Genomic DNA, 22,544 nt, shown 5'->3' with positions numbered 1-22,544 from the left:
AGGGCCAACGGGAAAGATAGGAAGAACAGTAGCATCAACAGCACGGTAAAATGCGGGAGTTACACTCACTGACCATAGGAATAATGACTCCTTGCTGAATGCAGGAGGTAAGAACAGGTTGGATTTTTCCTTGGCCTGTCTTGATAGAGGGTACTGCTGCACCTCAGGAAGGGGTCTTGCTGGGTTTAGGTGAATCTTAACGGGTTGGGCAGACCCAATGCACTGAACCTGGTTGGCATGATCATAGAATCATAGAATATAAGGGTTGGAAGGGACGGGGAGGTCATCTAGTCCAACCCGCTGCTGAAGGCAGGACCAATCCCCAACTAAATCGGCTCACAAGGCTTACAAGGAGGGATAGACCTTAGCCAGCAGTTGCAACGAGGAAGGGCTGGGGTTGGTCAGGTAAACTGCCAGGATCTCATTGTGAGCAGGATCAGGCATGTCCAGATCACACCATTTGGGGTACAGCAGATTATACAATTTAATTTACACAGCAAGGCTTTTCCCAAAAGGTTAGCAGGTGAACAAGGACTTAGGAGGAAAGCATGATGGTCAAACAAAGGACCGACAGAAACGGACAGAGGTGAAGAGACGGGGTGAGAAAAAGAGTATTGCCAACCCTTACGGCTTTTGGATCGACCAGGGCGGTAGGGACATTTACTGTATCCAATGGCCCATTTGCTTGCAATAGTAACACACGCCATCACTGGGTTCCTAGGGGAGGTGGACGGTGGGGACCTTGGTTTGGCCTTCCCCTTCTCCCCCTGCAATGGGCGGCTATTACGGGGTTCCTGTATGTTCTGGAGCTGGAAGGTCATTAACATAATTTTAATGTGGTGGTGAGAGTATTTGGGTTTTATTTAAATTTTTATTTTTACTTTGTTCACAGGTGCTAATTTTTGCTTCAGTCAGCTTTCTTTGGGCAGATGGTGAGAATTTTATTTAACAGCTTTTTCCTGATTTTATTTAACTTTTTCTGGTTATGGCCTGGATTTTGCTTGGGCCTCTGAGCTTTTTCACAAAGGCAACTCAGTGTTTTCCTAGGCATGACCCCTCATAGAAGCTGGTTTAAATCTGCCCATGTAGGGTTATAACAGTTTATAACAATTTGCAATTTCTTTTTTAATTTAACAGGGTCCTCTCTTATTTTTTGGAAAATTTTTAAGTAAATTATACAATTCCGTAGGAGACCAAGGTGCATGTGCAGACACCGAGGTCTCATCACCCGAAGCACCAATGCCCGGGAACTAGCGCGAGGGGAACATTTCCTCAATATGGGGAGACACTGTCTGAAGGGTGAATGTAAGGGGCTTTTGTTGCTTAATAGTTCTTGCCGGCTTAGTTGGATTTAAATTCTTTGCCAATTTTTCTTTTTATCTTTTTTTAATCATGTTGTAAGTTTCTCCTGGGAGTCCTTGAGACTCCTCATTTGAGATTCATGGAGCCGGGTTTTTTCCCCCCCTTCTGTTTCTTCATGCCAATAGAAATATGCCTCACACTGACATTGGCCAGAAGCGCACTTCTGAGGTGCACAATCTTGTTAAGGTCGAAGCTTTCCCTCTAAGGGAAACCATAACTTCAAAGACAGGTTTCAGAGTAGCAGCCGTGTTAGTCTGTATCCACAAAAAGAAAAGGAGGACTTGTGGCACCTTAGAGACTAACACATTTATTTGAGCATAAGCTTTCGTGAGCTACAGCTCACTTCATCGATTATCCCTATTCCTGGTATACCAATTCCCATTTTTCCAGAAACTTACAAGTGAACTAGTGTGTGCCTTTTGGCAGGACGGTGATCCTTTTTGACTCACCGGCCCCCATTTTAGCTGGCGAGTGCGGGAATCCCTTTTGGACCCCCTGGCTCCCAGAATCCCTACAGATCTTTCACTCGTCCCACTCACACAGGGAAGGTTTGTTTAGGGCCTCCACGACTGTCTTACAGCCCCCCTTTAGCAAAGAGCATCAGCTGGCGCCACATACTCTGTTGTTTTTGGGCGAGGAGATCAGACCAGTCAGTGGCTTTTCAAACCACCTTCAGGCGGGAACCAGAGACAGGGGAGGAAAGAGGGTATGGAAACAGACCATCCGAGGATGGAAGGGATGGGATCACACACTCCTAGACCCAGACAGGCCCTTCGCCGGTCATGAGCCCACGGCTTCGCAGGGCGTTCTGGGTGTCTTCCTGTGACTTACACTCACACCAGTCTACCAACCTTCACTTTCACACTGGCACATGGAACCAGGTCTATCCACGACCTGCCCAGATCTATCCACGACCTGCCCAGCCACCCTCAGTGGTTCTTCCCAGGGAAACCAAACCTGGATGGGACTCTGACCCACCCCAAGGGCATCAGGTGTGTCTGGCAGTAAAAGTCCAAATAGAGTGTGCAACTCACCCAAACCCAGAGCCTACGGGCAGTCCTCCACCAGAAACCCAATATAGAGATTTCAAAAGGTCTCTTACCTTTTCAGATGGGCCCGGGGTCTGGTGGGGAACAGCTCATGGTCCTCCGGCTCTTGGGGGTCACCATCTATCCGAGTCACGGCACCAAGATGGTTGTGGAAAAATTAACCACACATTGTGTTTGGATCAGAACAAAGCTTGAGGTCCATTTATTCAAGCATGCGCATACAGGGAGATTTCAGAGTAACAGCCGTGTTAGTCTGTATTCGTAAAAAGAAAAAAGAAAAGGAGGACTTGTGGCACCTTAGAGACTAACCAGTTTATTTGAGCATGAGCTTTCGTGAGCTACAGCTCACTTCATCGGATGCATAGCTATGCATCCGATGAAGTGAGCTGTAGCTCACGAAAGCTCATGCTCAAATAAACTGGTTAGTCTCTAAGGTGCCACAAGTCCTCCTTTTCTTTTTTCTTTTTACGCATACAGGGAGAGTTAGCTGAAGCTGCTCTGGCGTATACAGAAAATACAGGAGCTTATATTGCTGAAAACCACAATTTGTTAAACCCACTTTTTTTAACAGCATTTTTTTTTACTTGGCATATAATGCAAGTTTCAACAGTAGCTTTGCCTTATTCCTTTTACATACTTGAAGACAGTTATCATGACCCCTCTTCAGTCTTCTCTTCTCTAGACTAAACAAACTCATTTTTTTCAATCTTTCCTCATAGGACATTTTTTAGACCTTTAATCTTTTTTTTTTTTTTTGCTCTTCTCTGGACTTTTTTCATTCTGTCCACACATTTCCTGAAGCGTGGTGCCCAGAACTGAACACAATACTCCAGCTGACACCTTATCAGTACTGAGTAGAGTGGAAGAATTACTTATTGTGTCTTTCTTACAACACTGTTACTAATACATCCCAGAATGATCACTTTTTTTGCAGCTATTACTTTGTTGGCTCATATTTAGTGAGTTATCTGCTATAATCCCCAGATCTTTTCCTGCAGTATTCCTTCCTAGGCAGTCATTTCCCATTTTGTATGTTTGCAACTGATTGTTCCTTCCTAAGTGGAGTACTTTGCATTTGTCCTTATTGAATTTCATCCTATTTATTTCAGATCATTTCTCCAGTTTGTCCAGATCATTTTGAATTCTAATCCTGTCCTCCAAAGTGCATGCAACCCAGCTTGGTATCATCCGCATCTGTAAATTTACTCTCTGTGCCATTATCCAAATCATGTATGAAGCTATTGAATAGAATGAAACCCAGGACGGATCTCTGTGGGACCTCAGCTTGACTGTGAACCACTGATAACTACTCTCTGAGTATGGTTTTCCAATCAGTTATGCATCCAGCTTATAGTAGGCTATCTCTCCCTAGTTTGTTTATGAGAAGCTCATGCGAGACAGTATGAAAAGCCTTACTAAAGTCAAGATATATCGTATCTACTGCTTCCCCCCATCCACAAGGCTTGTTACCCTGTTAAAGTAGGTGTGACAGTCTGTACCCTTATTTTTACCACTTTTACAAGACGATGATAAATTTTGTACAAAATATGACTAGTGAGGTATCATTTGAAAACTCATAATTTGCTGGTCATTACTGTCCTGGTACAATATGTGTGACAACATTGTATGTAAAGTCATAAGATTATACAGTATGAGACTGCTGAGACATGTTCCAAGTTTAGAAAAGCAGGCACAAACCAGTTCCTCAGAGACAAAAGGCAAACTGATGCCTTGGCCAGGTGCCAACATAGACAAATGGACTATCACCTGATTAAGGGGACATTCTTTGGCAGGAAGAAGGGTGTGAGTGAGAAATGTAGATCTTGGCAAAGGAACAGCTGGGGCTTCCCATGCAAACAGACTTTCTGCTCCCAAACCTCAGCTGGAGATGACAACACTTAAAAGACAAAGGAAGCATCACTGGATGAGGCAGAGAGATCCTGGCTCGAAGATTCAGCCAGTAAGACTGTTAGAACATATGATGAGAGAGAGTTTCGCTTTGAATTCGCTGAGCTTGTTAAGTTAGATATTAGTTTGTGTTTTGCCTTTTATTTCTTTGTAACCAATTCTGACTTTTATGCCTCACTACTTGTAGTCACTTCAAATCTATCTTTCTGTAGTTAATAAACTTGTTTTATTGTTTTATTTACACCCGTGTGTTTGGATTGAAGAGTTTGGGAACTTCATTTGGGATAACAAGATTTGTGCATATCATTTTCTATTCATTCACTGTTTTGCAGGGATGTGGGAGGCTGCTCATTTATTGGTGAAAATATTTTCAGATGTTCCTGAGGAAATTAGCCTGGGATTTCCAAAGAAGCCTGAGAGAGTTTCAGTCACCTGTGAAAATCCCAGCCTGAATGCACAATATTTGTGCATGCAAATTTAAAGTAATAAAATTGTCACACACATCCTGAACAAGCAACCCCTGTGAATCCATCAGCTGTCCCCAGAAATACACCAACCCTACACACCAGCACTTCCCAGCCACCACCACACGAATTCTTCTCCTCCCCAGGAATGAATTAGAGCCCAGGCACTTAGGCCTCTGCCTAGAGCCCTGTTCCTCACAGCCTGCAATCACAGCTTTCCTTGGAACAAAAGGCAGTTACTAGCCCTCATGGCTGCAAAGAAAATCATAAAAACCTCACTTGAGTGTAACCAACACAGCGATGCTGCCTGAGCCTGCAGAGAGCCTGAGCCCATTGCTGTGAGAGGGAGAAGCTGCCCCAACTGTACCTGACATAGTGACACTGCCTGAGTCTGCAGAGAGCCTGAGCCCATTGCTGTGAGAGGGAGGAGCTGCCCCAAATGTAATGGACACAGCAACACTGCCTGAGTCTGCAGAGAGCCTGAGACAATTGCTCTGAAATGGAGATGCTGCCTTGACTGTGACTGATGCAGCAACACTGCCTGAGTCTGCAAAGAGCCTGAGCCTGTCACTGTGAGAGTGGTGAACTGCTCTCTGCATCTCAGTGAGGTGTTAACATCAATATCAGATATTCTGGGGGCCCTGAGGGGAACCTGTGTGGCAGAAGAGTGCACGGCACCAGCCCCCTGTGTACAGAGGCAGATATAGGGAATCATGGAAGGGGGAAGAGAGAGCACATGCTGTGTAACATTTCCAGTTTTAATTAATTTCATGGCCGCATGGAGGTGTGTCTTCCAGGCACAAGCCCTTCAGTCAGACTGCAGGGATCCCTTTACAGAGTTCAAGGAATTACTGTACTTAGAAAACAGAAAAATAACTCTGTTGAGTCATGCGCCTGATGCAGACAGCTCAGGCGTGGGACTCCAGAGCGGAGGGGTTCTCGTCTGGCTCTGCCAGTGGCCTGCTATGTGACATTGGGCAAGTCACTTCCCTGATATGTGCCTCAGTTTCCCCATCTGCAAAGTGACAAGAATGATACTGACTCCCTTTATAACACGCTCAATGGCTGTTACTCCGCTACCTTCCTTCTCTTCCTGTTTCAGCCTGCTAGCCCTTCATTGGCTTGGAGCTTCTGGAGGGCTTCTCTTGCTACAGCCATTGCCTGCTTCCTGCCCCACAACTCCTTCCGCGGCGGCCCTGCGTGGGCGCAGCAGGGCGCGGTCTCACCTGTCCCAGAAGTTGCGGGCCGGATAACTGGGTTCTGATTCAATCATAATCAAGCAATTTTCCAGCCTCTGTCGAGCCTCCCCGTCTCCTCCCCGCGGCGATCAGCGATATCGACTGGACCCCCAGCGCCGGCAAGTCGCAGCGATTCCCCACCTCCCCAGCCAGCACCGCCCGGAGCTCCGGGGCTCGCAGCGGCCTGGCGCCTCCCCCGGCTCCCGGGAGCCAGACGCCCGCGGCTCGCACGGCCCCAGGTCACGCGTTGGCCCGGCCCGGCCCCGGCTCTGCCAGGCCCCGCGCGGCCGGGGCTCCCGCCGGCGGGCTGCGGAGAGCGGGTGCGCACCAGCCGGGCCGCCTTCAGGTGCTGGGCCGGGCTCCGAGAGCGGCCGCGGCCTCCGCCTGCTGCAGCCCGGGCTGGGAGCGTGAGACGCGGAGGGCCCGGGCCCAGGGGGTGCCGGGCTGGGGGGGTGCCGGGCTGTGGCTGTGGGGTGCCGAGCTATGGCTGTGCCGGGCTGTGGCTGTCGGGGGGGGGGGGGGTGCTAGGCTGTGGCTGGGGGGGGGTGCCAGGATGGGGGGGGTGACAGGCTGTGGCTGTCGGGGGCGGGGTGCTAGGCTGGGGGGGGGGTGACAGGCTGTGGCTGGGGGGGGTGACAGGCTGTGGCTGTCGGGGGCGGGGTGCTAGGCTGGGGGGGGGTGCCGGGCTGTGGCTGTCGGGGGCGGGTGCTAGGCTGGGGCGGGGGGTGCCGGGCTGTGGCTGTCGGGGGCGGGTGCCAGGCTGGGGCGGGGGGTGCCGGGCTGTGGCTGTCGGGGGCGGGTGCCAGGCTGGGGCGGGGGTGCCGGGCTGTGGCTGTCGGGGGCGGGTGCCAGGCTGGGGCGGGGGGTGCCGGGCTGTGGCTGTCGGGGGCGGGCCAGGGCCTGGGGGGGTGCCAGGGTGTGGCTGTGGGGGGGGTGCTGGGCTGGGGTGATGTGGGGGGGTGGTTGGGGTGCCAGCTGTGCTGGGCTGGGGGGCGGATGCCAGCTCAGGGGACTGTGCTATCTCGGTGGTGCCAGGCGTCACCCCTCACAGCCTCCTGTTTCATTGGCCTGCATCAAACCGCCAGCCACCGGGTTCATGATGCTGAGGGAGTGACCCCGGGCTGTCCTGATCCTTGCAAACACTGCATAGTTAGGAGCAGACTTTGAAACCCAGTGGGTCCCATTGTCCACCCAGCGCCAGGATCATAGAGCCAAGTCCAGAAGGGACCTTTGTGATCATCTAGTCTGACCCCCTGTATAACACAGGCCAGTGAACTGCCCTAAATAATTCCTAGAGCAGATCTGTGTTGGGTGGCATTGAACAAGGAATGTGGAAAATACTTCCTTCCCCAGCTGCTGTGGGAGTGAGTGGATGGTGTGAAAGAGCCCTCCCCTGACCACTGCGGTTAGCACAGGCACAGAAAGTCCTGGCGGGGCTGCAGTGGTTAGAGGAGGGATTGTCAAACTGGGGCTCATGACCCCTCAGGGGCTTGCAAGGTTATTACATGGGGAGTTGCGAGCTAGGAGCATCCACCCCCAAACCCTGCTTCACCTCTGGCATTTATAATGGTGTTAAATGTAAAAAAAAAAAAAAAAAAGTGTTTTTAATTTATAAGGGGGGTCGCACTTTGAGGCTTGCTGTGTGAAAGGGGTCACCTGTACAAAAGTTTGAGAACCACTAGGTTAGAGGTTTTGGGGGAGAGATTTGAAAGGTGAGCAGAGCGGACTGTTAAGTCTTCTCCTTATTCCCTTCCCATAATACAAAATAAGGCAACAAACCCCTTTTAAAACAAGGTCCCGTTATCCTGCAGAACTCACTGACACATGATATTATTGCAGCAAGCAATTAGCAAGCGTTTTAAAGGGTTAAATGTCTGTTATGTTACAGGGTAGGGCACAGCCATGGGGCTGAGATGACATTTTCTAAGACTTACCCAAAATGTACAGGCTAAATAATTGTTATGAGAGGTTGATGGAAATGACACTCTCAGCAACTGTACTGTGAAAATGTTTGATATTGGGTGTGGGACTCGCTGCTGGCTTATCTGTGACACTCAGTGTGGAACAGCTGCTCTGCTGGGCCAGGAGCTATAGTGCTGGAGTGCTACTGACTCACCAACACCCTCCCTTGTGATGTTAAGTGTGTGCAGGGTGCAGCCACCCAGGGAGCTCCCTGGAGGTCAGTGCAGGCCAGGTCATTGTGTTGCCCGGCTGGGGGTGCTGGCGCACTGAGGCAGGCAGAGATGTACCCGAGAGCTCGGTGCAGGGAGTCTGGGTATCCTTTTCCCCCACTCCGCCCCCCCTCAGGAACTGAAGCTCTCCCCAGGCACTGGCTGGCTGAAATGTGAACCTTGTGCAGTTGTCAGGAAATGGCTAGTGACAGTTCTGTGGCACCTGTAGTTCGGGTGTGTCCTGGGGCTGCGTTCCAGGCTGCTGGATCCATGGGGTGCGTGTCTTCTGTGGGGCAGCTAAAATGAGGACCGTGGAGTTGCACTAAATTAGGGCTCTTCTCTCCCCGTTTAATCTGACTCCAAAAAGCATCCATCGTTTCCCTAGAGAAGAGACAATGAGCGGGGTTTAAAATGACCAGGGCTCCATTTCTGTGTCTCAGGACTAGACTGATGGGGTGGTGCAGGATAGCTTTCCTCTGGCCCTTGTCACTGCAGGATCTGAGCCCGACAAGGAGCAAACAGGAAAGAGCAGGATGCCAAAGTGCCTGGGGTCCGTGCGTGCATGTGGGGAAGAGGTGAGGGGGGGAACTGCTGCATGGGGAGCGCTTTCAAAAATCTATCTTCAGTGGGTCCTCCTCCCAACACCTCAGCCAGAAGCATGGTTTGATCCCCATCTCATCCGAGGTGCTGAGACTCAGAGTGGTTGGGAACTAACCCTACAGAACTGCCCTGTGACTGTGGGTGCCTTGGGGCCCCTGGGTGGCTGAGGCAGGAGTCTCCAGGTGGCCCTGCACTGCCTGGGTGAGGTGAGGACAGCAGGAAGGAGCGCAGAATCGCCAGCCACTTCCTTGCAGGAAAGCCAGGAGAAATCATGGCTCTGACAGGTACTGGCATCTGCACAGTGCTGCCTGACTGTCTGGGGACTGGTGCCAGCCGAGGGCTAGGCACCTTGCTCCCCCTTGTCTGTGACCATCTGAACCCCGAGCAGATAATCCTGCTTTTTCTGGGGCCAGCCTGCGGTGGGAGCAGCTCTGATGCACCCTGACACCTTCCTCCACCTCCCAGAGGTCACGTGCCTCTGGGACAAGGGGCATCTCAGGCCCAGAAGGGCATCTAGCAATCCCACAATGCCCCAGGCCTGGTAGGGGACCCAGCGCTTCGGCCTTAGCACCCCCTTAGTAGGTGTGGGGATATGAATAGGGCCCTGAATCCACAGTGCACTCTGGTCTCTGGCACAGGCCCTGCTCCCCAATGAAAAGGTGTTCATGGATCTGCCCAGCCCCGGGGGGGCGCGCACGGGAATTTATCCCAACTCTTCTATGGAGCAGGATTATTCTTGTGGCTGCCAGGTGCATTCTGGGATTGGGGCTCTGCTTCATGGCCCCAGGGAGTTTGCTCTGGGGGCAGCTAGGCCTGACCTGGGTCAGTGAGCAGGGGGACAGGAGGGCTCTGCAGTGGGCTGGGCCATGCCCCCTCCCCAGGCCCCAAGCCCTGGCACTCTGTTTTGGGGGCACAGTACATTAGGCCAGGGGCTGGTGGGCCTGGGAGGGAGCTGCCAGTGGCAGTGGGTGCCACTGGACTCCTTGTTGTTTTAATGGCTGCACTGTGTCTGGGCTCTGCACAGCCAGCTCCTCTTCGCTCCAGTCTCAAAGGGATGGGGTGTGGCCAGTCCCATTCGGAGTCAGGTAGGAGTCAACACTCAGCCCCCTGCCTCCTGAGCGGGGCTGTCACGAGACTGAGAGAGAGGAATCCTTTTGTTTCATAGCTTCCCAGGCTAGAAGGGATCATGGTGATCATGTAGTCTGACCCCCTGGATAACACAGGCCAGAGACCTGGCCTGAAATAATTCCTAGAGCAGAGCTGTTAGGGAAACATCCAGTCGTGATCTAAAAATGGCCAGTGATGGAGACTCCATCACCACAACCTTGGTAAATGGTTCCAGTGGTTAATCCCCATCATGGGGACACATGAACGCCTTCTTTCCCTTTGCAATTTGTCTAGCTTCAACTTGCAGCCCTTGGATCGTGTTTACCTTTCACTACTGGATTGAAGAGCCCGTTATCAAATATTTGTTCCTCATGTAGGTACTTACAGACCGTGATCAAGTCACCCCTTCATCTTCTCTTGGTTAAGCTAAATAGACTGAGCTCCGGGTCTCTCTCACTATCAGATAGGTTTTCTAACCTGTCAGTCATTCATTTCCATGGCTCTTCTCTGACCCCTCTCCAATTTATCAATACTTGGCTCCTGTGCCCCTTAATCCCGCTCAAGTTTAGACAGCGTAGTGACTGCAGCTGGATCTGCGAGGGAGGCCGGGAACTGTGGTGATGGCAGCTCCCCACCCAGCCCCATAGAATGACAGACCGACAAGCTCCATGCTGCAGCTTTGGGGTCAGGCTGTGCTCTATACTCAGCAGCCTTGGCTTGTGTATCTAGCCCTCCCACTGCCGCCCAGCGTGTGTTGCAGCTGTGCCAGCTCCAGCAGCTGGAGTCAATGTTGGACGCATGGGGCAGGGCTGGTGCCACCATGCAAGTGTCTGGCCCCATTGTCAGGCAGTTAATGGATAGGCTGCAGAGCACGTGGAGTGAAAAGGGGACTGGATGGTGCCACCTTCCCCGTCCCATCCACTGCCCTAGAGCAGCAGGGGTTGGAGCCTTTGGGGCTATGGGGATGAAGCTGTGAGGACCAGGTTGGAACCAGGGATGGGGATGGAGGGAGGCCCTGGGCCAGGTTGGAGATGGGGGCACAGGGGCAGCAGGGTGCTAAGAATGTGTCTTCTTACAGTGCGCTTTCTAACACGCTGCTGTGTCTGCCTGCAGCACCGATGGCGTCAGCCGTCCCTCCAAACTTCTCCTGGGTGGTGCCTGGCAAGCTGGCAGGGCTGGCCATGCCACGGCAGCCCGCACACTACCAGTACATGCATGAGCATGGCATCCAGCACCTGGTGTCACTGACCGAGCGCAGCCCGCCCTACCACGACACCTGCCCTGGCATCAAGCTCCATCACCTCCGCATCCAGGACTTCTGTGCCCCATCGCTGGAGCAGATCAAGCGCTTCCTGCAGATTGTGGAGGACGCCAGCACCAAGGGGGAGGTCTGGCCTGTCCGTAACCTCTCCCCACGTGCATACACACGTGATGCTGTGATGCCCAGGAAGTGCCCCCACTTTCCCTGTGCCCTTCTCTTCCTGCTAGAGCCTAGCAACTCGCTGGGACCCAACCAGGAGTTGAGCTCAGGTCTGAAAACAACCCGACCCTCTGAGGCTCAGGTCAGCTCTCATCACCTCCCCCGGCCTGTGGGGTTGGCATGACAGTGTCTGCATGCCCTGTTCCCACCGGCCGCCCCCTTGGCACGCTGTGTGCGCTGCGAAGTGAGTGCACTGAGGAGTCGCAGCGACTCCAAATAATGCAGCTGTGGCCAGAGACAGGTTGCGGGCACAGGGCATGGGGAGCTGGGAGTCCCCACCAGGTTGAGCCCCAGGGACGAGGCTCTGGTGTTGGAACGGAGAGGAAATGTCAGGGTTGGGGCAGGTCTGAAAAGGACTGGACGCTCAGGGCAGGTTCGGGTCGGCTGTGCCCGGGGTGGGTTCAGCTTGGGCTTTAAAACTGGGCCTGAGCAGAGCTCTCCTTCAAGCCCAAACTCTGCCCAGAGCAGCAGGAAGGGCTCTGGGCCTGCAGGCGGGGATTGCTGCTCTTCTGGGGCAGGTCCCAGGAGAAGGGGCCAAGGTCTGAGCCAGCAGTGCTGGAGTTCCCCCTCCCTGGTGGGGCTGCTCATGCCTCGTGCTGTGACCCAGCTCAGGCGTGTCCCCTCTGGGCCTGCCCCCCACTCAGTGATCAGAACAGCCCTGGTCCCTAGAGCTGGGGTCATTGTGCCTCACACTGTGTCCATGGGAGCTTCCCAGTGCTGGCTGGCATGGGACTCCGCTTGAGGTCCAGGCCCTGGACACCTGCGCTGTAGGCAGTGTGGGGCCAGAGACACATGGCTGTGCCATTCTGATTCCATCCAGGAGAGGGCAGGCTTGAATGCTAGCTAGCTCCCAGGAGGAGACGGGAGTTGGTGGTGTGGATCTGCCCTGGGAACGGTAACAGGGCTTTCCGCAGGCCCAGAAGCATGAGGCCTGGCGTTGCCTGTGCCACAGAAAATCTCTGCCTGGGGGCACCAGGCTGGCGTATAACAGCCCCCTGCAGCTCTCTGTGAGCAGCCGCTCGGCCCTAGGCAGCTTGTAACCCGCCTTTGAGAACTTGCTGCGTCAGGGCCCTCCAATGTCACCACAGGTGTGGGGGGATTTCCCAGAGTCACCCCAACTCTGAGGCTGGCTGGGGTGGGGCAGGTCTTACAGCTCCTTACCCCTCCCATCCCTGCTTCAGTGGGGCAGGGCCAAGAGCTGTTCTGCACCTGCACCCAGTGTGGATCCTGGGGGCACTGCACCATTTTCACCCTGTCACGCCCTCTGGGTCCTGACTGCCTGTGATGGGAGCCTGAAGTCCAGACACCCGAGCAGCCATCACTCTGAACGTGGCTTATGCTGGGAAAAATGCCAGGGCAGGACGAGGAGCCTGCCAGCCCTTGGGTATTTCCCAGAGTGCTTGGTGCTGGGTAAGCAGAGGGCAGTCATTCTCCTTCAGCCTTAGGGTGTCTCTCTGCCACTCCCCACAGCAGCACACTGGGCTCCCTGCAGCACAACCAGGGCTTCCAACTACCAGGCTGGCCAGGGCACTCACGGCTGAGGACACCCAGCTCTGTCGCTCAGTGCCGGAGATGGGGGCAGGCCTCTCCTGCTCTGCACTGGGACGTTCACCTGCTCCCAGGCAGTGAGATGTGAGTGGGGGTGAAGGTACCAGGCCTGGCCTAACCTTGCCGTGTGCTGTTCCCCCAGGCGGTGGCAGTGCATTGCATGCTGGGATTTGGCAGGACAGGAACCATGCTGGCCTGTTACCTGGTGAAAGCCCAGAGACTCACCGGAGTCGACGCCATCCACGAAATCCGGAGAATCCGGCCTGGAGCCATTGAGACGCATGAGCAGGAGAAAGCCGTGATCCAGTTCCACCACCACATCAAATAGCCACAGCTGGCGGCGCCCCCCTCTCCCTACACGGGGAGTGGGGGGCAGAGGGAGAGGGCTGCTCAGCTACACAGACACCTACAGGAGGTGCCTACTGGGCTTATGGCTGGGCGTTTCTGGACCCATGGAGGGAACCGTCGCGACTCTTGGCTGCTGAGGGGAGCTGGGGCTGGTCTCGGAGCCTGGGGCCACACTCTGTTCTCGGCAGTATCTGCCTGCACTGGGGCAGGGATTGCCCCAGCCCCCTTTATTCGAGGCAGAGAGGATGAGATCTGAATCGGGGAGGGGCAAGGGGCAGCAATGTGGAAGGGGGAGCCCCATAGGGCAACGTCTCCTCCAGTCCCCTTTGATCCTTGCCTTGGGAGAGCCAGGCCCATAGAGACGGAGTGGGGCTTTGCCCTGTAGGGAGGCTATGCATGCCTGCAGGGTGTGTGGGCTGGAGCCTGTCCAGCCAAGGGCTGTAGATGAGGCTGGAGGTGTTGGGGGTTTTACTCTTCTGAGCTGCTGCAAACATGTCCGCCCCCCGCCCTGAATAAAAGAAGTTGGCATTGGCTCCCCTTGTGATCTGTGAGCGGGGCACTATGTGCAGGTCGTAGAACAGGGTGGGCTGCTCCCATGGGTGCCTGTGCTTCCTGGGAGTGTGTCCAGTGCTGCACAGAAGTGAAGGGGGCTGGGGAGCAGCTGGGGCAGGTCACTCGCTGCTGGCCCTGGGGGTTGTGGCTACATGAGAGGTGGTCCCCCTGCTGTGCAGCCAGTGTGGGATTCTCCTTGGTGCAGAGGTTGCAGGTCCAGGGTAGCCAGCTGTGCCATGCTGCACCAAGCTCCGTCCTTGGCCCCCTGGGCTCTTGGTGCTGCCGGCCAGGTAGCGGGGGCATCTGCTGCTGCAAACCAGCTTCCCCAGCACACAGCCTATCTTCTCCAAGGCCAGCAAGAGGCTGGGAGTCTCAGGCTAAACTGGAGGGGCACTTCCCTCCTGGCACCTGTGTCACCCCCTCCCACAAGCCACGCCTGCTGCTAAAGCTGGAAAGTACCTGCCACAGAGGGAGACCTAGAGGAATGGCTAGAAAGGGCCCAGGGTCCTTCCCTTGCTCTGCAGAGGGGGCTTGGCTGTTAGAGGGTTCTAGGCCATTCCCTTTGCCCCAGGGCCCGCACACCAGACATCACAGCCTTAAAGCCACTATGCTTAGCATAGCTGTCCTGGGTGGGAGCAGGGAGTGGCCGTGCAGTCACAGGGCCCTGGAGCCGAGCTGCCCCCGCAGCTGCCTGGCTTGTGGCAGCCTGGAGCAATAGCTGTGCGCCGGGCTGTTTGGCTGACGGTGGGCCCTAAATACAAACCAATCAGCTGGGGGCGGTTTGGAGCCCTGTTTTTGCCCCCTCACCCCCAACTCCACCTAGGCAGGCTGCAGGATTTGTCAGTGCGGCTGAGAAGGGGAATGAGGATTTCCCACTCCTAGAGAAGGGAGCAGGCTTGCATGAGCCTTTGCCCTTTTACCCCAGAGCTGCATTTGCCTCAGAACGTAAACGTTCATCATAAGAGTGCCCACTAGCCTGGGTCCTGGCTGTTAGTTAGCTGTGGAGTTGCAGTAACTCCTAGAGGCTGCAGTCCTAGACCAGGTTCGCCCTGTGCTAGGTGCTGTGCCTGCCCTGAGGCACTTACAATCCAAATTTTACACTTTGGTTGCCTCAAAGGCCTCCCCTCTAGTGCCCCAGAACTCATAGGTTAATCTGCAGATTCACTGGGCTGTTGGGAATCAAGGTTCCTTGTTCTGTTCCCCTCCAAGCAGAGTGTAGCCTAGGTCAGAGGCAGCCTAGCCAAGCACTTAGCGTGGCACATTCCTTCTGAAAGGCAGCGTGGCCAAGTGGATGAGACCTGGCTCTGCCATGCTGAGGAGGGTTCTTTCCCAGCCATGCTAGCAGTGACTTTGTGCAGCTACCCCTTCTGTGAAATAGATGCCTGGCAGTTTCCTCCTGCTGCGGTGGGGGTCTGAGACGTTGCCTGATAAGGACTGTAAAGTGCACAGAGATATTAATGGCAGTTGGAAGAGCTGGGACTGCTAGTCTCCGCAGGTAGCTCTAGGCCAAACGGTGCGTTATAGGGGTCTTTTGCTCTGTTTTTTCTCAGATGTGGGCAGGAATGCAGGGCTGACTGGATGCACCATACAAGTTGCTTGGCAAGTCTGAAAAGAGTTTGGTCTGCTTTCCTCTAGTGGAAACCCTACTGGCTTTTGCCCAGCCGTGCCCCCTGAAGCCATGGCTTCACCAGGCATCAGCTCTCTGCCTTCCCTTTGCTGTGTGCAGGGAGTGGAGGGATCTGTGTCTTGGGAGCCAGGGGTGACAAGTAGCTCTCTGGTTGGAAGCATCTGTCTCTCCTCCCTCGTCTGTGGTCTGTTAGGTTGTTTGCTGTGTGCCTGCTGGATTGATGTTTATAGTGTTGTTGCCGGCACCCAGTGCCGAGAGGCTGAACAACAGCTTGAGTTGGTTCGTTACCCGGTGTGCTACACCCAATAATCACAACGGGGTGGAGAAGCAGAAAAGTTTATTTGAAGCTTCAAATAGGTACAGGGAGATTTGAATCTCAAATCCTGTACCCAGAGCAGGAAGTTACACAGGCTTTTATACATCCTTTTTCCCAGCATACTTATCCAATAGCAAGCTGCCCCAAGTATCCATATAGCCAGCCAATCCAGTTCCCAGCTAGTTCCCTGGTTCTCTGTATCATTTCTTAAACCATACATAAAGCTGCTTTATTCAGCATTGTTCTTCCATATCTGCCCTGTGTGGCCTTGCTTAGTTTCAGGCAGTCTGACTCTGCAACATATTGTTGCAGATCCTCAGCATAACTGCTGTGTGTGCCTCCAGGCGGGAGGGGGGCCAAGGACACCTGGGCCTAGTGCAAGGGGGCTTCATCGACACTCGTGGTCTTCCATCCCCTCGAGTTACCTAGTGGCCATGCCCCAGTGTCCCCAACAGTGTGGTCTGTTTAGGGGCCGTGTGTTGAGTCAAGCAGCCTTCTAGGCAAGGCTGAGAGCTTCCCATGTCCTCTGATTCCTCCTTCCCTTAAGGGTCGCTTAATGAGGGGGAGGGGCTACTCAGGGAGAACAGGGGGTTACAAAGCCAGCTTCTAAGTGATCTCAGGCATTTTGCCAGGGAGTTTAGAGAGGGAATGTAGGAGCCAGATACACCTGATTAACAGTCTCTGAACTCAGGCTAATTAACACCCCCCTCCAAAAAATCCCCACCAAGCCTGCAGGAGTAAAAGGAATGCAGGCAGAAGTCCAGCAGGGGGAGGGAAGTTGTCCAGTTTATTGCACTGAATGCAGCATGTGCCATTTCCTGCCTTGTGGGCCGGTGGCGTGTGTGCATTCTGTGCAAGGAGCTCTTGGCCTGCAGAGACTGGATACGGGACCCTGAGACCAGAATGGCTGAATTGGAGGAGCTAAGGGAGACAGAGCGGTACAAAGACGAGGCTTTGTGGGACGCAGAAGAGTGGTCCCATACCCATTCTGACAGCATTTGTGCAGCTGAGGAGGATGAACATCTCAGGGAAGGAGAACATCAGGCTCGAGTAGAGGGAAATGATCCCATAGTTGGGACTCTCCTTCCAGATGATGTCTTGCACTGAGGATAACTGGGCTCCCCTCCCCCGAAGAGGTATCAGGAAAAGACAGGTAATAGTAATGGGGGACTGGATTATTAGAAATACAAATAGCTGGGTTTGTCATAACAAGGAGAACTGCATGGTGAATTGCTTGTTGGGTATGAAGGTTGCGGATCTCACAAGCCATCTAGACCAGAGGTTCCCAAATTTTCTTATTGCATACCCCCATCCAGATCCACCAGCTGCCCACGTACCCCCATCCAGATCCACCAGCTGCCCACGTACCCCCTACCAGAATACAGGTTTTATAAAGCCTTTTAATGCCCAAGCAGTGTACAAAATGTACAAATTATAATACACAAATATAGAGAATTCTTTGCTGGGTATCTGGCTGGTGAATCTTGCCCATATGCTCAGGGTTCAGCTGATCGCCATATTTGGGGTCGGGAAGGAATTTTCCTCCAGGGCAGATTGGAAGAGGCCCTGGAGGTTTTTCGCCTTCCTCTGTAGCATGGGGCACGGGTCACTTGCTGGAGGATTCTCTGCTCCTTGAAGTCTTTAAACCAGGATTTGAGGACTTCAATACGTCAGACATAGGTGAGAGGTTTTTCGCAGGAGTGGGTGGGTGAGATTCTGTGGCATGCGTTGTGCAGGAGGTCGGACTAGATGATCATAATGGTCCCTTCTGACCTTAATATCTATGAATCTAAATACACATGATATAAAGGACTATAGTACATATCATTTACGGTTTTAGTTTTAATGTATGCATATTTTTGACCACCGTAAAGAATGGCTTAGTAGTACCGCTCACCATTAACATGACAGATGAGGTTGTTTGAGCACCAGCGTATATGTTTGGTGTGATAGGTGATAGTTGGAGTCGTAAGTTGTTTTCTACACAAAGGCACTGGACAATACTTTGATTTCATTCCAGTGCATGATGAAAATCCACTTTCACACAGGTACATTGTAGCAAACAGCATCAAAACCTTGACGAGCCCTGTCTGACAATTCAGGGAACTCTGCTAGCATCTGGATCCCAAACTCAGCCAACTGCTTTTGTTCCAACTGCAAAGTGCTGGCTGCTCCTGACACAGGTCACTAATTGAGTTAGGACCTCATTGGCCATGTCATCAATTTGATGTGACACTGTGTTGTTTGATAATGGCACTAACTGAATTAATTTTTGGGCCTTCTCTCCAAGCATAGTGCTTAGCGTGTCTGCAGCCGCAGGTCGTGTTAGTTCCTCTGCTACAGTGTGAGGTTTTCCTGACTTTGCAACTCTGTAACTCACTAGTGATGCCTCAAGGGCCTTAAGATTGACACCAGGAGCAGCAGAGCGCAAAACTTCCTTGCTCGGCATTAGCTGCACCCACATCCGCTTGAAAAATGCCGATGGTTTGCCCTTGTGTTGTTCATGTTTTGTTTCCAAGTGTCTGTGTAGAAGAGGTGGTTTTAGTCTGTTATTTGACAGGACTTCACGACATAGCACACGCTGCAGCTGAGGGAATTCACTGCCTCCAGGCCAAGTAAAGCCCATTTCGATGGACTTTTCATCATATTTAAGTCTCTTTGATATGCATCCCGTTTTGTCCCTGGTGTCAATGTTTCGCTTCACAGGCTGAGATCTGCATGTTGAGTCGGTAATTGTTGTCTCACCAGCGATTTCAGCAAGCAGGACAAATTTCATCACTTCGGTTCTCATCACTGATCCTTTGTATGTTCTTCTTCACACTACCTGTATTAGCCATCTGTCCATGTTGCACTGTTACGTACAGATATAGTTATAGTGCAACATATAGAACCTACCCAAAAAACCCCTAAGTTCTGCACACTTGCTGGGCGACTGAACTCGCGCTGTACAGTGATTGGAGGTGAGGGCTCTGAACATTAGCGTCTCTATGTATCAGGGTACTCATTGGTACATCTTAAAGTAAATTAACTACCGTATTTTATATAACAAATTCCCACAGAGTTATCTGAGTAGCCTCTTATGAAAATGCAATAAAGAAAACAATTAATAACTTCCTTGGAAGTTTTTAAGGTCAGGCTTGACAAAGCCCTGGCTGGGATGATTTGATTGGGGATTGGTCCTGCTCTGAGCAGGGGGTTGGACTAGATGACCTCCTGAGGTCCCTTCCAACCCTGATATTCTATGATTCTATGAATAAAATTCACCATTACACAATTTCTCCTGCATGCCCCCTGAGACATCTTGCATATCCCTGGGGCTACACATACCACAGTTTGGGAACCCTTGATCTAGACAGACTTATGTACAGTGCTGGGGAGGAGCTGGAGGTTGTGATACACATAGGTACCAGTGACATAGGAACAGGTAGGATAGAGGTCTTGGAGGCCAAATTTAGGCTGCTAGGTAATGGATTAAAGTCCAGGAACTCCTACAGCACATTCTCTGAAATGCTTCCAGTTCCATGCACTGGACCAATTTCAGGCAGAACTTCAGGGTCTTAATGTATGGATGAGATGATGGTGTAAGGAGGAAGGTTTTAGGTTTACTAAGAACTGGGGAGCCTTTTGGGAAAGGAAGAGCCTAGACTGAAAGGATGCGCTCCACCAAACAAAACAAAACAAAACAAAATCAGATTGCTGGCATGGAAAATCGAAAAGGTCAAAGAGGAGTTTTTAAACTAAAGGTGGGGAAAAGCCTACAGGTGTGGAGGAGCACACAGTTCGGCCAGAGACCTCCCATAGGGAAGGATATATTAAAAGGTATTCTCTATATCCTTGTAAAGAGGAGAGGATAGACGTTGATAAAATCTACTGAAGGAACCGAAGAGAAACAGTCAAATGAAAAAGAGTCCCATTCAATTACATCACATGAAGATAGACAACTAAATATTGACCAATTTTATGAGTGCTTGTGTATGAATGCTAGAAGTCTAAACGCTAAGACAGGTGAACTTGAGTGCCTAATATTAAATGAGGATATTGGTATAATAGGTGGAATGATGATAATCAGTGGGACACAGTAATACGAGGCTGCAAAATATAGAGGATTGATAGAGAAGCTTGTGCTGGTCGGGGAGTGGCACTATGTAAGAAAGAAAGCAAAGAATCGAATATAGTAAAAATTTTAAATAACTCTAACAGAATCTCTAGGGATAGAAATTCCATGCTCGAATAAAAAGAGCATAGCAGTAGGACTGTATTACCGCTTGGTAATAGTGACCACAGTGTAATTAAATGTAATATCCTTGGGGGTGGGGGGGGAATACCAAAGAAACGCATACAATAGAATTTAACTTCAGAAAGAGAAACTACAGAAAAATGAGGAAGCTAGTTAAATGGAAATTAAAAGGAACAGTCATGAGTGAAATGCTTGCAAGCTTCATGAAAACTATTTTAAAACACCATAATACAGGCTGTCATAAATATAAAGGGAAGGGTAAACCCCTTTAAAATCCCTCCTGGCCAGAGGAAAAATCCTCTCACCTGTAAAGGGTTAAGAAGCTAGGATAACCTCGCTGGCACCTGACCAAAATGACCAATGAGGAGACAAGATACTTTCAAAAGCTGGGGAGAAGGAAAAACAAAGGGTCTGTCTGTGTGATGCTTTTGCTGGGGATGGAACAGGAATGGAGTCTTAGAACTTAGTAAGTAATCTAGCTAGATATGCGTTAGAGTCTGTTTTCTTTAAATGGCTGAGAAATTAAGCTGTGCTGAATAGAATGGATATTCCTGTCTGTGTGTCTTTTTGTAACTTAAGGTTTTGCCTAGAGGGATTCACCTGTGTTTTGAATCTAATTACCCTGTAAGGTATTTACCATCCTGATTTTACAGAGGTGAGTCTTTTTATTGTTGTTTCTGTTTTACTGTTACTTCTATTAAAATTCTTCTTTTCAAGAATGGAATGCTTTTTTTTTTTTTTTTTTTTTTTTAAGGTCTAAGGGTTTGGGTCTGTGGTCACCTATGCAAATTGGTGAGGATTTTTATCAAACCTTCCCCAGGAAGTGGGGTGCAAGGGTTGGGAGGATTTTGGGGGGGAAAGATGTTTCCAAACAACATTTTCCTAATAAATAAACCCAGATAAACGTTTGGTGGTGGCGGTGGAAGTCCAAGGGCAAAGGGTAAACTAGTTGTACCTTGGGGAAGTTTTAACCTAAGCTGGTAAAAGTAAGTTTAGGAGGTTTTCATGCAGGTCCCCACATCTGTACCCTAGAGTTTAGAAGAAACCTTGACACAGGCTGTGATGGGGTAAACTTACCCTCACTAGCCCTGCAAGAGCTGAATTAGGCCATGAGGCCCAAACAACTAATTAGGCTGCAAGCAGGGGAGATTTAGGTTGGAGGCAGCTAATTAAGGACAAGCTCACCTGTGCAGATACAGGCAGGGCCTGTATAAAGCCAGATAGCTAGCTGCAGTAAGAGTTGTTGCTGGGAAAGGCTGTATGGAAGTAGTCTGCAATCACTCTCTGAATGGTTTCAGAGTAACAGCCGTGTTAGTCTGTATTCGCAAAAAGAAAAGGAGGACTTGTGGCACCTTAGAGACTAACCAATTTATTTGAGCATGAGCTTTCGTGAGCTACAGCTCACTTCATCGGATGCATACTGTGGAAATTGCAGAAGACATTATTATATACACAGACACCATGAACCAATACCTCCTCCCACCCCACTCTCCTGCTGGTAATAGCTTATCTAAAGTGATCATCAAGATGGGCCATTTCCAGCACAAATCCAGGTTTTCTCACCCTCCGCCCCCCCACAGACAAACTCACTCTCTTGCTGGTAATAGCCCATCCAAAGTGACCACTCTCTTCACAATGTGTATGATAATCAAGGTGGGCCATTTCCTGCAGAAATCCAGGTTCTCTCACCCCCCCTCCTAAAGCCACACACACAAACTCACTCTCCTGCTGGTAACAGCCTATCCAAAGTGACCACTCTCTCCTTACAACATGCATGAAAATCAAGGTGGGCCATTTCCAGCACAAATCCAGGTTTTCTCACCCCCCCCCCCCCACACACACACAAACTCACTCTCCTGCTGGCAATAGCTCATCCAAACTGACCACTCTCCCCACAATGTGCATGACAATCAAGGTGGGCCACTTCCAGCATAAATCCAAGTTTAACCAGAAGGCCGGGGGGGGGGGGGGTAGGAAAAAACAAGGGGAAATAGGCTACCTTGCATAATGACTTGGCCACTCCCAGTCTCTATTTAAGCCTAAATTAATAGTATCCAATTTGCAAATGAATTCCAATTCAGCAGTTTCTCGCTGGACTCTGGATTTGAAGTTTTTTTTGTTGTAAGATAGCGACCTTCATGTCTCTGATTGCGTGACCAGAGAGATGGAAGTGTTCTCCGACTGGCTGATGAATGTTATAATTCTTGACATCTGATTTGTGTCCATTTATTCTTTTACGTAGAGACTGTCCAGTTTGACCAATGTACATGGCAGAGGGGCATTGCTGGCACATGATGGCATATATCACATTGGTGGATGTGCAGGTGAACGAGCCTCTGATAGTGTGGCTGATGTTATTAGGCCCTGTGATGGTGTCCCCTGAATAGATATGTGGGCACAGTTGGCAACGGGCTTTGTTGCAAGGATAGGTTCCTGGGTTAGTGGTTCTGTTGTGTGGTATGTGGTTGTTGGTGAGTATTCGCTTCAGGTTGGGGGGCTGTCTCCCAAGATTTGTGAGAGAGTTGAGTCATCCTTCA

General features: G+C 51.3%; 2 protein-coding genes across 9 annotated transcripts in view; one reads left to right on the top strand and one right to left on the bottom strand.

The window, feature by feature from the left end:
• Positions 1-6,182, bottom strand: part of LOC141977382 (serum amyloid P-component-like) — a 59,907-nt gene extending 53,725 nt beyond the window's left edge. For 4 of the 6 annotated variants that reach the window (XR_012636210.1, XR_012636209.1, XR_012636211.1 and 1 more), the window contains exons 1-2: positions 6,010-6,182; positions 2,465-2,531 (exon numbers count right to left, since the gene is read on the bottom strand). The gene's annotated coding sequence lies outside the window, so the exon portion shown is untranslated. The remainder of the gene's footprint in view (positions 1-2,464; positions 2,532-6,009) is intronic. The other 2 variants (XM_074938839.1, XM_074938843.1) reach the window with 1 other exon arrangement.
• Positions 5,956-13,825, top strand: DUSP23 (dual specificity phosphatase 23). Of its 3 annotated transcripts, XM_074938844.1 has the most exons (4): positions 7,027-8,767; positions 10,194-10,272; positions 11,013-11,287; positions 13,070-13,825. In XM_074938844.1, the coding sequence occupies exons 1-4, from the start codon at positions 8,726-8,728 to the stop codon at positions 13,253-13,255; spliced, it is 582 nt and encodes a 193-aa protein (XP_074794945.1). In that variant the 5' UTR covers positions 7,027-8,725; the 3' UTR covers positions 13,256-13,825. The 3 variants fall into 3 exon arrangements, with proteins under 3 accessions (XP_074794946.1, XP_074794947.1, XP_074794945.1); XM_074938845.1 differs by lacking the exons at positions 7,027-8,767; positions 10,194-10,272 and adding an exon at positions 5,956-6,140 and having other exon boundaries at positions 13,070-13,823; XM_074938846.1 differs by lacking the exons at positions 7,027-8,767; positions 10,194-10,272 and adding an exon at positions 6,294-6,367 and having other exon boundaries at positions 13,070-13,824.
• Positions 13,826-22,544: the final 8,719 nt, after the last annotated feature.

Source organism: Natator depressus, chromosome 24 (assembly GCF_965152275.1).
Source record: "Natator depressus isolate rNatDep1 chromosome 24, rNatDep2.hap1, whole genome shotgun sequence".
Lineage (NCBI taxonomy): Eukaryota > Metazoa > Chordata > Testudines > Cheloniidae > Natator > Natator depressus.
This window is presented reverse-complemented; position numbering and strand designations above follow the sequence as displayed.